Source organism: Hemitrygon akajei, chromosome 17 (genome assembly GCF_048418815.1).
Source record: "Hemitrygon akajei chromosome 17, sHemAka1.3, whole genome shotgun sequence".
Lineage (NCBI taxonomy): Eukaryota > Metazoa > Chordata > Chondrichthyes > Myliobatiformes > Dasyatidae > Hemitrygon > Hemitrygon akajei.
The window spans coordinates 55329822-55342748 of NC_133140.1; the positions used below are offsets into that span (position 1 = coordinate 55329822).

The window sequence follows — 12927 nt, forward strand, 5'->3', positions numbered from 1 at the left end:
AAGTTCCTGCGCCTTCAATTTATCGAGAAGGGTTGAGAGGAGACCTGTTCCCTTTAACGGGGTTTTATAAACAGAGCCATCAGGACTCAGGAGCGGGAGAGAGTGCATCTCCGCAATCCCTTGATTCAGCAACATCCACTCCAGACTGCTCAGAATACACAAGCATCCTCCCTCCAGCATAAGAGCAATGGTGCAAGATTGGAAAAAAACATCAGGTCTGTTGTTTTTCTCTTGAGGTGTAGAGACGCATTGCTGTGCCAAAAGGCGTAATCCTAACCAACTGAATATCGGCGATTCTTTAGAAGATTTCCTTATAAATATGCCAGCATTTCTGAATAATTATCGAAGACGGTCGAATCCCAGATGACTGGATTTTGCTAGTAACCAACCGTTGGTTAATTTTTAGTGGACCCGTCACGTTTGTTGAAGGCGTTGCTTGTCTTTTTTTTCTTTCTTGTTTGTTTTTGTTTTGTCCGATTTAGTAGTCCAAACGCCTTCTTGCTCTGAATTGTGATCCTCATTTCATGCATGTCCAGGGGTGGCAGGTTCGATTTTGATGATGGAGGGTCGTATTGTGGAGGTTGGGAAGATGGCAAGGCTCATGGACATGGCATCTGCACCGGCCCAAAGGGGCAAGGAGAGTACGCGGGATCTTGGAGCCATGGTTTCGAGGTGGTGGGTGTATATACCTGGCCAAGTGGTAATACTTACCAAGGGACATGGGCACAAGGAAAGAGACATGGTATTGGAGTGGAAAGCAAGGGAAAGTGGGTCTACAAAGGAGAATGGTGCCATGGATTCAAAGGACGATATGGGGTCCGGGAGAGCATTGGCAGCGGAGCCAAGTATGAGGGGACCTGGAACAATGGGCTACAAGATGGATACGGAACAGAGACCTATAGAGATGGAGGTAGGAGAAGAAACTTAAAACTGCTTATTCAAACGGTGACTTTTTTTGCGAACTAAAGAGGTGCGATTGAGATATGTATTAATAGTAAAACAGCTACAAAGTTAATAATTGGAGTTAGTTACCGAAGAGAATCCTAGGAGAAACATGTTTCCTATAATCTGTAATTTAGTAATAAATTACCAATCTGTCAGTCTAAATCAGAAATTGTACGATAAGAATGCGGGAGATTTCCTTTATCGGTCGGTATCAATGATTTGTGAAACTGAAGAACTTGTTTCAACGTCCAAACCACAAATGCATAAACATAATGGAAATGAAATCACTGCAAGACCAATTAGAAGTGAAGATAAAAAGCAACCAAAGGCAAACATTGAAATTACACTATAGCTAAAAAGTGCAGCCAAGGATACAGGTTTTATCCTTGTTAGTTTGAAAGGCTGTGTCTAAAACAAGCAATTACGACAACTAGAGAAAACTTTCAAGCCTCGTAATAAGATAGACGCCCAAATGAAAGACATACTGTATAAATATATGAAGTAAAATATTGTAAACAGTACATGCGATGCAATGCCAGCAACAAGGCATTCCTTAAAGATGTGTGAACAAATAATATTTATCTGCACTGGCAGGTGTGAATGAGTGGTGGGTTTTCTATGAATCATAAAGCCAATTATTCTAAAGAAAATGTGGTTTTAGATTTGCACAGAGCTATAAACATGAATAGGCAAAAAATGTAGATCAATAAGGAACATGGCAACCATTCCATAAGAAGGAATAAGAAGAGGCCGTGTTATTTAACCGCGAAGGTTTCATGATAGGCTCGTGATGACTAGGCAATGTTTGCAAGTTAATATCCAGGTCTGCTGACTTAGCAGAAATCATGTAATTATTGTATCGAAGCTTTCAGGTTATTCAAATAAACTCGCTTGTCTAGTCTTGGCCATCGTACAAAACTTTTCCGCATTGTGGAATAAAATGCGGTTTTCAAATATTGTGGAGCTTGTGTTCAACTGCAACCGAAGAACAGCATGCACCAAATTTTATTGCGAAGCAACCGGGTCTGCTTTAACTCTGCATGGGACTGATTTATGATTTCAGTCCTATGGCGGTGATCACAATAAAGTCACTGAGACCAAATATCTATGTGTAACACGGAAGGGGTAGGGAATGACCAGACGAAAAAAAATGAGCTGGAACCCTTTAAGAGAACGATTCTTTACCGACAAATAATATCGATTAACAAAGCACGGAATTGCAGTGATAATGCCACAGATTTAGAGGATCTTTGGGTAGTACGTTGATAATCACGTTGGGGTGATAATAGTAACAGTTTATTCAAATATTATATTATTAATTTATAACGTACCGGAAACAATGCTGTATGTTTAGATTGCTCCGATTACATGGTATTACATTTTAAATTACCTAAAGTGGGATGGAAGCGGAAGTTGATATGATAAAAAGCAAATCCGAATTAAACCAAAAGGATGTCGGTTTGCATCTGTAACACATTGGAAAACTAGCATTCCGGTATTTTAAAATGTCACCTTAAATTGAACTACAAAGAAGCTTCTTCAAAATTAAAAAGGCTGTACTTATTTTCATACACTCGCATTTTGGCGTTCAGTTCACGGAGCCTGCAGTAAGAATGTCAACAAATTAATGCAGTTATTTTCCGCCATCTCTGGAATACTCATCCACCTGCCACATCATTGTGAACTGTAGAAGTGGAAGACAATTTAAGTTTTATATTCTTACAATGTTACTTGAATTAATCCATTCCGGTTAAAAAGGCATTCAGCCCATCGAGTCTGTGCTGGCTCCGAGCATGGCAACTCTATTCCCCTTATTTCTCTATAATCTACAGTCCTTCACATAGATGATTAATTCCCACGATTTTCCTGCCTCCACATATACCAGTGGAAATTTACAATAGGCATCTGTCACACCACCCAGACCATGCTTCAGGGTATGAAAAGAAAATCGGAGCACACATGGGAAACCCGCAGTCAGAGGGAGATCATGCAAGCTCCACACAGAGAACTCCTGAGTTTGCTGTATCATCATGTTACCCTTATGGATCATACTGCTACCCTTGAAGTGATTAATGACCCCTTTTAAAAGATGAAGATAAGATAACATATTTATATAAATGTCTTGTATACCATGTAATAATGATGAAAAACCCTTAAAATATGCAATCATATTGTATCAGTTTGCACTGATATGAAACCAGACAAACAATTTTCAAGTAATGAAATCTGTCACAACAACCTTGAACCTTGCAGTTGATATTAAGGTTTGTGTTATTTCACTTAATGAACCAAAGTTAAAATTTTAATGATCAGGTAAGTTTATATGAATGGACTGCAGAAGGAGAAAAGTATTGTATTTAATGGGCTGTAACAATCCTCTAAATATGAAATGGAGACACTAACTGCACCATTTATGAAGGAACACAATGGGGAAATATGCTATATAAACGATGAAAATAATTAAACCATTGCAAGCAAAAATATTAAAATTAATTTGCTATTTTTTAAAAACAAATTTAGTGCTTTTTTCATTTTATTTAAAACAAACCCACTGAAACTTTAAGTGCATACAAAACTGTAGTAATATTGAAAGAAATTCCTACAATGAACGTGGAACAAAATGCCTTGCATATAACTGAAAGATCTTGTGAATACCTTGCTATGAAGCAACTTAGCCATTGTACAGTGACAGATGTTTGTAAAGTTTTTCACAAATACTTGGAATATAAATTTTCAACATTGTTTCACTTGAAGATAACCTTTTTTTAATAGCAACTGTGCTTTAATACAACTCCAAAACACAAAGCATAAAACAAAAGCAAAAAAAGTTGAAAAGTTTGTAATTAGAAGCATTAAATAGCCAGAAAATGTAAACATGGAACATGAAATTGAGATGATTATTTGTAGCATTTCCTCAAGTTGTGGTTAATTTAAAGGGATATAATTATGAAAATCATGATACCTGGGGAAATATAATCAGAATATCTAATCTAATGATAATCAGAAAACATTTTTAAAATCCAAATCTACTTAAATGTGTATGTCTTCATTCCAAAAATACTTCTGCACAAAAATCTTGTTACATTCAATATTCCTACTTTATTGCATTTTTGAAACAATAATTAGCATTTACATTTGAGTAAGTATTTCTGATGATGATGTTAGCTGATGGTGGCCAAAGTGAAGATATGAGGATCTATTTTCATTACATTTGCCAGCCACTAATTCGACAAAATTATCTAAAGGTAGGATCTTACCAACCATTGAGTAGGCAGCTCAATAATGATCTTGGCCACCTGGCTAGGCAACGCCAGACCACATCTCCTCATGCCCCACACACCCTACCAAGTAAATATGAAAGGTAGGATTTCATAACATAATAGAACTCTGCTTGCCATGGTTAGTGAGAATTGATTGGAGCGAAGCTGACAATACATGAACCAATTTATTGGGTGATGGAGATCACAAGTTCAGCCAAATGTAAGCAAAATGCGGGTTCTGAAGAAGCAGGAATTAATCTTGGTGATGGTTGCTGCTGCTCCACAGTACCGAACCAACAAATTAAATAACCTGCACAATTTACCTTCTGGGCAGTTTGATTTTGATGTCTGGATCCAAAGAATGTCTTGAGTGTGTCTGTCTACGCCCCTTAGATGACCTACAAAAATGTCAGCTTCGCAGGGTATCAACATCCAACACATTGAGTTTTCATCCTGATTGAATGTCACCACTGGGCATCAGCAAACATGGTTATGGCTAGAAAGAAAAATGATTTATCAGCATGAACTAGTACTTTGTGCCCAGCTTCATGGAAGAAGAGACAAAACTTCTCCGAGAAGTACTGGAGTGCAACTAGTATCAACAAGGAAGTGAAAATAAATTAGTATTCATAAAAAAAACTAGTAGAGATGATGATCCTGAAAACACTTTAAATACCAAGGAGACGATGGTATACATCATAGAGTTTCAAAGGTTGTAGAGATAATGTTACATCTTCCAAAAATCTATAGCTTCTGGAATAATTCCTGCAGATGCGACCCGACTATTTAAGAAAGAGAATAAAACAGGAACCTAAGTGACAGTGCAGAGACTGATGATTGAACCTCAGCTACTCACAATCTATCAGAAACATGATAATGTTTGTCTCTAATGAAGGGTCTCGGCCTGAAACGTGGACTGTTTACCCTTTTCCATAGATGCCGCCTGGCCTGGCCTGCTGAGTACCTCCAGCATTTTGTGTGTGTTGCTATTCACAATCTATGTCAACATTTGGCCGAGGGAACTTTTCAAAGTTTGCTGATGGTATGGAACTGTGGGAATGTGAACAAGTTACAAAGCAGTGAATCTTGAAAAAAAATCTACCCTGGAGTGTGGCAGGTTTCAAAACGGAGACTGATAGTTTTCTGAATATTAGGGCAATCAAATGATGAAGGGGTAGGGCAAAAAATGACATTAAGAGAGAAAATCAGCCAAATGGCCCTGGTGTTACTTCTTATAATGTTTGCTATATGAATGTTCAGTGGGTATCACAGACAACATTAATGTATTCTTCAGACCATGGTTGGGATAACTATTATTCTGTTTGTTGTAGAAATCAAAGGTACTGGTGTGTGGCAAAGTCTGCAGATGCAAGAAAATCAAATACAGCTACAGTATTTCAAGTTTTGCTGGCTATATATACATTATTATACAAGATTTGATCATTAGACCAAAGAAGGTCAAAGGTGACCTGATAGAGGTATATAACATTGTATGAGTCATTGATAGGCAGAATCATTTGCTCATGATGTTGGTATCAAATAACAGAGGATTTAAAATAAGAGCGAGGAGTTTTAAAGGGGAGCTGTGAGGAAAACATTTATGTTACAGAGAATGATCGATTCTTGTAACTCGCTGCCAGAGGAAGTAGTAAAATAGTAAGCATTCCATGTTTAAGAGGATTTTGCACAGGTACTTATAATAGGCAAGGCTTAGAGACTGAGAGTAATCTGATAAGAGGTAGATAAAATTATATGAGTCATTGATAAGGATAGATAGATATTTTTTGCATTATATGGATTTCAAAAACAAGAAGGCGTAGGTTTAAGATGAGAGGAAGGAGTTTTAAAGGGAACTTAAGGGGAAAGATTTTCTTTACAAAGAGTGGTACAAAGTAGTAAAGTTAAATATAATCACTATGTTGAAGAAGCATTTAGAAAGGCACTTAAGGATACAGACCTAGTGCAGACACACGTGATTAGTGTAGATGAGGAAAAAGGTTGCTGTGGACATGGTCAGCTGAAAGATACATTATAGTGTGCAAAATTCTGACTTCATGCAAGATTCTATGACCGTTAGGTGAAGGGTAATCTGACATGTTGTAAAGGGACATTTCCAGAATTGTATGAGCAAAGGAAATATCAGTGCTAGATTTTTAAGAATATTTGGGAAGTTTTAATGATTATAGTTCACTGTTTGAAGAAACAAAGAAAGATCAAATAGTGATGTACCAAACTTTTAAAAAGCAGCTTTATTTTTGAAATAAATTTTGAAAAAAATATGGTTTATATCTTTTGCTTATTACTAAATCTATCAATTTACTAGCAGAATCCTGATAGCAAGTATCATCATATAAATATTCCCAATTCTTCAGACATTTTTATTCAAACCTCCTAAAACCTCAATACATACCATACATTTTCAATTACATTCCTGCCTAATATTAAAAAAAGGATAGCAGAATCACCATATCTTAGCACTTTGACTATTTATATAATTAATTAAGGAGATAATACAAAGGAAGAAAACAGCACTGTTTCTACCTACAACTAACAGATGTGATGGAGGAGGATCTTCTGGATATCAACCAATAATACAACAAGCTGTTTTATTGCTTCATGTGTTTATTGAAAGGTATACTTTAAAGCTGTAATTTCAAATGGAGGTTATAATTCCCTTTTTCCCCCCCAAAGTCAGCCCTTTAAAGGGGCAATCGGGTTTATCCCACACTCTATTTTGGTTTTACAAGGGTAATAAGTTCCAGGCATATATGGAAATTTATGATTGTGGGAAGAATTGAAAATGAGTGACCAATTTCACTTCACATATGTTGACAAATTGATTTGCTTCCTTCATTTTATGGTGATGTCTGTTTGCTGTGGTAGGCCTTAAGGATGAATTGTTTAATTTCTATTAGTCTGGCCAATGGATAATCTACATATTTGAATTTAAACAGTAGTTTCCAGAGGATATTTGGCTGTGAAGGGCTTTAAATGTGGCAGATGAGATTGATTTTTGTCCTTATTGCCTGATTGTTAGGCATTGCCCAAAGAGAACACAGACAGAACTAATTTGGGGAATTTGCTAATGCTTCTTTTAGCCTGTCTGATATTTTCCCCAATTAATTTAAGTGGAAGAACAATTAGTTCCATAGTGGCATATGAAGTGTTGAGTCAGAGTTTCCTCTCTGCATTTTGATGAAACAATATTTAATGCTCGCATAGTAAAGCCACAAACCAACCGCTAGAAATCAAGTCTAGGGCCTATTTGCATTTTTGTTATTCAGGTTGATATTTTTCCTTATCAGCCCAATGAGAGTACTTTAATCAAGATTAAGTGCAGTGTTCTATACTGAGTCAAGTTTAGATATCTTTGAAAACGAGTAGCCTCAATACACAGTATGTTGCTTTAATATTATAATTCAGCACCAACTTTTACATCATCAAATGGCATTCATGCAAATCTTTTGATATCTAACTTGGATTTTTTTTAACCATATCATTAATATTGTAGTTGTCATGAAATGTGGGGGAGGATTGACCCAAATGCAGAACAACAAAGACGATTTAGTGGTGAGTGATAACTTTTATTAACAAATTACTAAATAACAAGCCACAAGTGGCTATTAAACAATTGAGAACAGATAGTTAAAACCTCAAGGCAACAATATAAGTAAAGTCCAGGAATAACTGGTTGAAGCTAGCTGGTTCGATGAGTGAACAAAGGACTGTGGCTGAGAGCTGAGTTTAAATAGGTTGCAGGTGATTTCTTTTAGCTGGGTGGAGACTGGGAGGTGCCTGCTTGTGCAGGGCTGACAGCACCTCCCCTTCTTGGGCTTATACCCAATGGCCCAGGATAATCCGAATGGGTCTAGTCGAACTACTCGATGAGCAATGGATCCAAAATGAAACTGAGGGGCACCCAAGACCTTTCCTCCAAACTGTGCCCTTCCCAGTTGACCAGATACTGCACACCCTCTTCATGTGAATGTGAATCCACCAGCCAGCAAACTGTGTGCATTGAACCTCCTTCCACCATCCTTGGTTCCAGGGGTGCATGCTTAGAGGGGTTGAGGCAGGGCACATAGAAGGTAGGTGTGATACTGAGGAATGGTGGCAGCTGGATGCAGTAAGTGACTGGGTTGATGCAATGTGTAATCATAAAGGGATCAACGAACCGGGGCGAGAGCTTGTGGGAATCAGTTCTTGGGTGGACAGCCAGACACAGTCCCCAGACTGGAGCAGTCTGGCTGAGTGCCAATGGCATTCGTCCTGGTGGCAGTAGGCACAGTTAGCAGCTAGGATGGCCCCCTGTGCTCCTTTCCAAACATTCTGGCATTGGCGAACCAGTGCCCTGGTGGACGGGACCTCCACTGCTGGTTCCTCCACAGAGTCGCCGTGAAGCACTTCAGAGGGCAGAGGAGGTGTGTAGATTGCGGGACAGTTTAGTCCAAAGCGGATACATCTTCCGTGTAGGAGGGCGAGAGGCAGCAAATCATTGCAGAAACTTTTCCACTAGCTGATTGGCTCTTTCTGATTGACTGTTAGTCAGAAGACAAACTCACTGTGGTGCGGAGGATGAAGCAGAAGGTTTGCTAGAAGTGGGAGAGGAGTTGCGACCCTTGGTCCAACACAATGTCCTGAGGGAAACCATGGAGGCGAACTACAAGTTGGAGAACCAGGTCTGCTGTACCAGTGGATGACAGAAGTTTGGGGAGGGCAATGAAGTGGGCCACCTTGGAGAACCGATTCTCCACAGTCATGTTCAGCATGGCCCCATCAGAAAGTGGCAAACCAATGAAGAAATCCATGGCGATGTGGGACCATGGTTGTTGGGGGACTAGTAGTGGCCGCAGGAGCCCAGAGGGCTGCTGGTTGGAAGAACTGGATGAGGCACATTAAGGGCAGACAGTGACAAACTAATGTACATCTGTGATTATGGTGGGCCACTAGACTCGGTGTTGCAGAAAATCCAGAGTCTGTCTTGCACATGGATGACTGGAATGGGTCCACTGGAGTGCCTCAGAATGCATGGCTGCCGGCACGTATTTGTGGTTGTCAGACGTGTTGGCCAGAGCAGGCTCGTGCCGAGGGCCTAGCAGATGTGGTTCTCAAGATGCCAGATGATTGGAGTGATGATCTGTGAGGATGGAATGATGGGCTGAGGGTCGATCTTCATTTCGGTCTGATCGAACTGTCCTGACAGGGCGTCTGCCTTAGTGTTCTTGGAGCCGGGTTGGTAGGAGATGAAGTTGAATTGCTCGAAGAAGAAGGTCTGGTATGCCTGACATAGGTTAAGTTGGCAGGTCTGTTGTATGGATATGTGATTCTGGTGAGGGCTTGGATTTTTCCAGTCCAATGTTTCCATACCTCCCAGGCCATTTAACTCCCTGACTCCTACTCCATAATGGCACTGTATAGAGTTGAACTTGCGTGAGAAGAAAGCACAAGAGTGTACCTTCCTTGATGAAGATAGCCCTGGCACTCACGTCATATACATCCACCTCTATCACAAAAGGTCCAGAATGGTTCAGAAGGCGGGGAATGGGAGCAGTGGTGAAGCATCCTTCGAGCTCCTCGAAAGCGTGGTCCCCAGCAGCAGACCAGGTTGTATGTGAGCTAGGTGATTTGGTGAGGAAGATAGGAGGAGTGTCAATTTGCCTGTAGTTCCTGATGAAATGGCAGTAAAAGTTGGAGAGCCCAAGAAGTGCTGTGACTATTTGAGGAAACACAGTTGTGGCCATTCAACAATGGTGTGCACTTTCCGTGGGTCCATGGTTATGTCTTGGAGTAAAAGGATGTAACCCAGGAAGGATAGGGATGAGGAATTAGCATTTTTCTAACTTGCAGAACAGTTGGTTTTCGAGGAGACACTAAAGGACTGAATAGACATGATACACGTAGTTTTGGGGGTCCTTGGAAATGATAAGGGTTTATCATCAAGGTAGAAGAACACATACATGTGTAGCCTTTCTGGGTGGATCTTGTTGAGGGCTTGGGAAATGCTAGACTGTTGGGAAGTCCAAAAGACATCAATCACTAAGTATTCATTGTGACAGTGGGTGTTATGAATGCCATCTTCCACTCTTCTCCCCAGTGGATCAGGTTGTAAGCGCTCTATTGATCTGGGCCCTGCGGAGTTTTGCCAATGCACTATCCATCAAGGGGACTGGGTTGTGTTTCTTAATTGTAATTTTGCTGAGTCTATAGTAGTCAATGCAGGGACAAAGACCTCTTAATTTTTCTTTGACGAAGAAGAATCCTGCACCGCTGGGGACTGGGATGGTTGAATGAAGCTGTGCTGTAGTGCTTTGGCGATGTAGTCATTTATGGCTTGAATCTCAGGAGGGGAGGTGAGAACAGATGACCACGGGAGGGCTGGAACTTGGGAGGATGTTGATAGGCCTGTTGTATGGTCTGTGAGGTGGCAAGGTGCCCACTTCCCTTTTACTGAAGGCGATGGCTCAGTAATAGTATCCTTGTGGGGGTTTGGTGAGGTCGAGAGTTTTCTCAGTTGCCATTGATTAAGAGGTTGAAGTCAGCTGAGGTTCCAGGCAGGTGGTCTGTTAGGTGGGGCCCAACTCAGCAGTGAACTGGATGACCAGGTGAAGTGAGGGTTGTGAGTGGAGAGCCAAGATGAGAGGAGTGTTGGGTGAATTGATAAGGAGGAATTGGATAAACTCGTGATACAGAGAGTTGTAAGCTTAATCAGTTCCACCATAGGCACTAGCCTCCATCGTATCCAGGACATCTTCAAGGAGCGATGCTTCAAAAAGGAAGCATCCATCATTAAGGACCACCATCACCCAGGTCATGCCTATATCTCGTTGCTACCATCAGGGAGGAGGCACGGAAGCCTGAAGGCCCACACTCAACGATTCAGCAACAGGTTCTTCCCCTCTGCTATCCAATCTCTGATTGGACATTAAACCCATGACCACTACTTCACTACTTTTTAATTTCTATTTTTGCACTATTTATTTAATTTAATTGTTATATATATATTTTTTTACTGTAATCACACCTTTTTCCTATTATTATGTATTGCATTGTACTGCTGATGCAAAGACAACAAATTTCATGACTTATGCCGATGACATTAAACCTGATTCTTATTCTCCCTGATGCTCATGTGCATAGGCCGTGTGTGTGCTCTGATCATCCAATACACCAAGGGACCTTACAAAGAAAATAGATCATAGTCTGATAAAGGGAAAACTTTCAACAGAATTTACTTCAAGCTTAAGAAAATCTGTCAAACAAAGCTTAATAGTAAAAATATAACAAAGGCAATAAACACTTACGCTATACTTATATTAACATATTCTTTTGACATAATATCTTGGTCCGAAACTGATCTGTAAAATTTACAAAGAAAAGTAGGAGCTAAAATGACCAATTTTAGAAGACACAATGCACACTCAAACACAGATTAACACTGTATAGGACAGAAGGAGGAAGAGGGAAAAAAAATTACACAACACATAACATTTCTAAGGATATATTTTCATCAACAAAAAAGGTTTCAGCACTCCATGCAAGTATGTGCAATTCTAAGAAGTACACACTACTAAACTTGAATGAAAGCACAACCCAGAAAAATGAAGAAATTATCACTACAGAAGAAAAAAATTAACCAATGGAAGACATCCCCATGATCTGACAGAGAAAGCGTTTAATACTTGGCCGGAGACCTCTTCCAAGAAACAGAAGGTGTTCCTCGTGGCAAGACAGGCCCAGGTGGTTAAAACAATAAAATATCAAAAATACATGATTAAAGATGAGCAAGTTCAAGACAATAAATGCAGAAAATGCCAAGACAAACCAGAAACAATCCAACACATTATAGGATCCTACAGCAGTTTAATTCAATTTGATTACCTCCACCGGCACAATCAAGTGGCAAATATCATTCACCAAAACTTGTTTTAAACTACAAACCCATAAAAGACAGCCTACCTTACCATAAATACAACCCTGATCCAGTTTTAGAGTCAGAATCCTACAAATTATATTACAACTGAGCCATTATTACAGATAGGACAATCCATAATAACAGTCTGGATATAAAATTACAGGATAAACAAGAACAACTTGCTTAATAGATGTAGCATTCCAAACACACACACACAACATACAGAAATCAATGTGAAAAACTCCAGAAATATGCTGAATTATAAGAGGAAATTGAAAGACTATGGAACACGAACAGGATATACATCGTCTCAAAAGTAATATCTATAACTGGTATCATCCCAAAGTCACTAGCCTTAAACAATTAGGCTTACACAGCAATATTTATGTAAATCTCCAGAAAGCCACAATACTAAACACCACTAGAATAGTCTGAAAGTTCCTAGAAATTGAGGAATGAGTGTGCTTGGCTATGCTCGTACCTCATGTTTTACCATCTTGAGCTGAGAAAAATGAAAAATAAACACTAATACTAAGAAAAAATAAATATTGAGAACATGAGATGAAGAGTCCTTGAAAATATGTCCATAGATTGTGGGAACAGGTCAGTAGAATGGGGTGAGTGAAGTTATCCCCTTTGGTTCAAGACCCTGGTGGTTGAGAGGTAACATCTGTTCCTGAACTTGGTGGTGTGAGTCCTGAGGCTCCTACCTTCTTCCTGATGGCAGTAGTGAGAAGATAGCATGGCCTGTGTGTTGGTGTCCTTGATTACGGATGCTGCTTTCCTGCGATAGTGCTCCGTGTAGATATA

At 39.6% G+C, this 12927-nt stretch overlaps 1 protein-coding gene across 1 annotated transcript in view; it reads left to right on the plus strand.

Moving 5' to 3' along the window:
- Window positions 1-488: 488 nt before the first annotated feature.
- The window catches only part of jph3b (junctophilin 3b), a 143814-nt gene continuing 131375 nt past the window's right edge, over window positions 489-12927 (plus strand). Inside the window, exon 1 of the mRNA XM_073070161.1 lies at window positions 489-910. Within this exon, the coding sequence (XP_072926262.1) occupies window positions 529-910 (382 nt within the window). The 5' untranslated portion in view covers window positions 489-528. The remainder of the gene's footprint in view (window positions 911-12927) is intronic.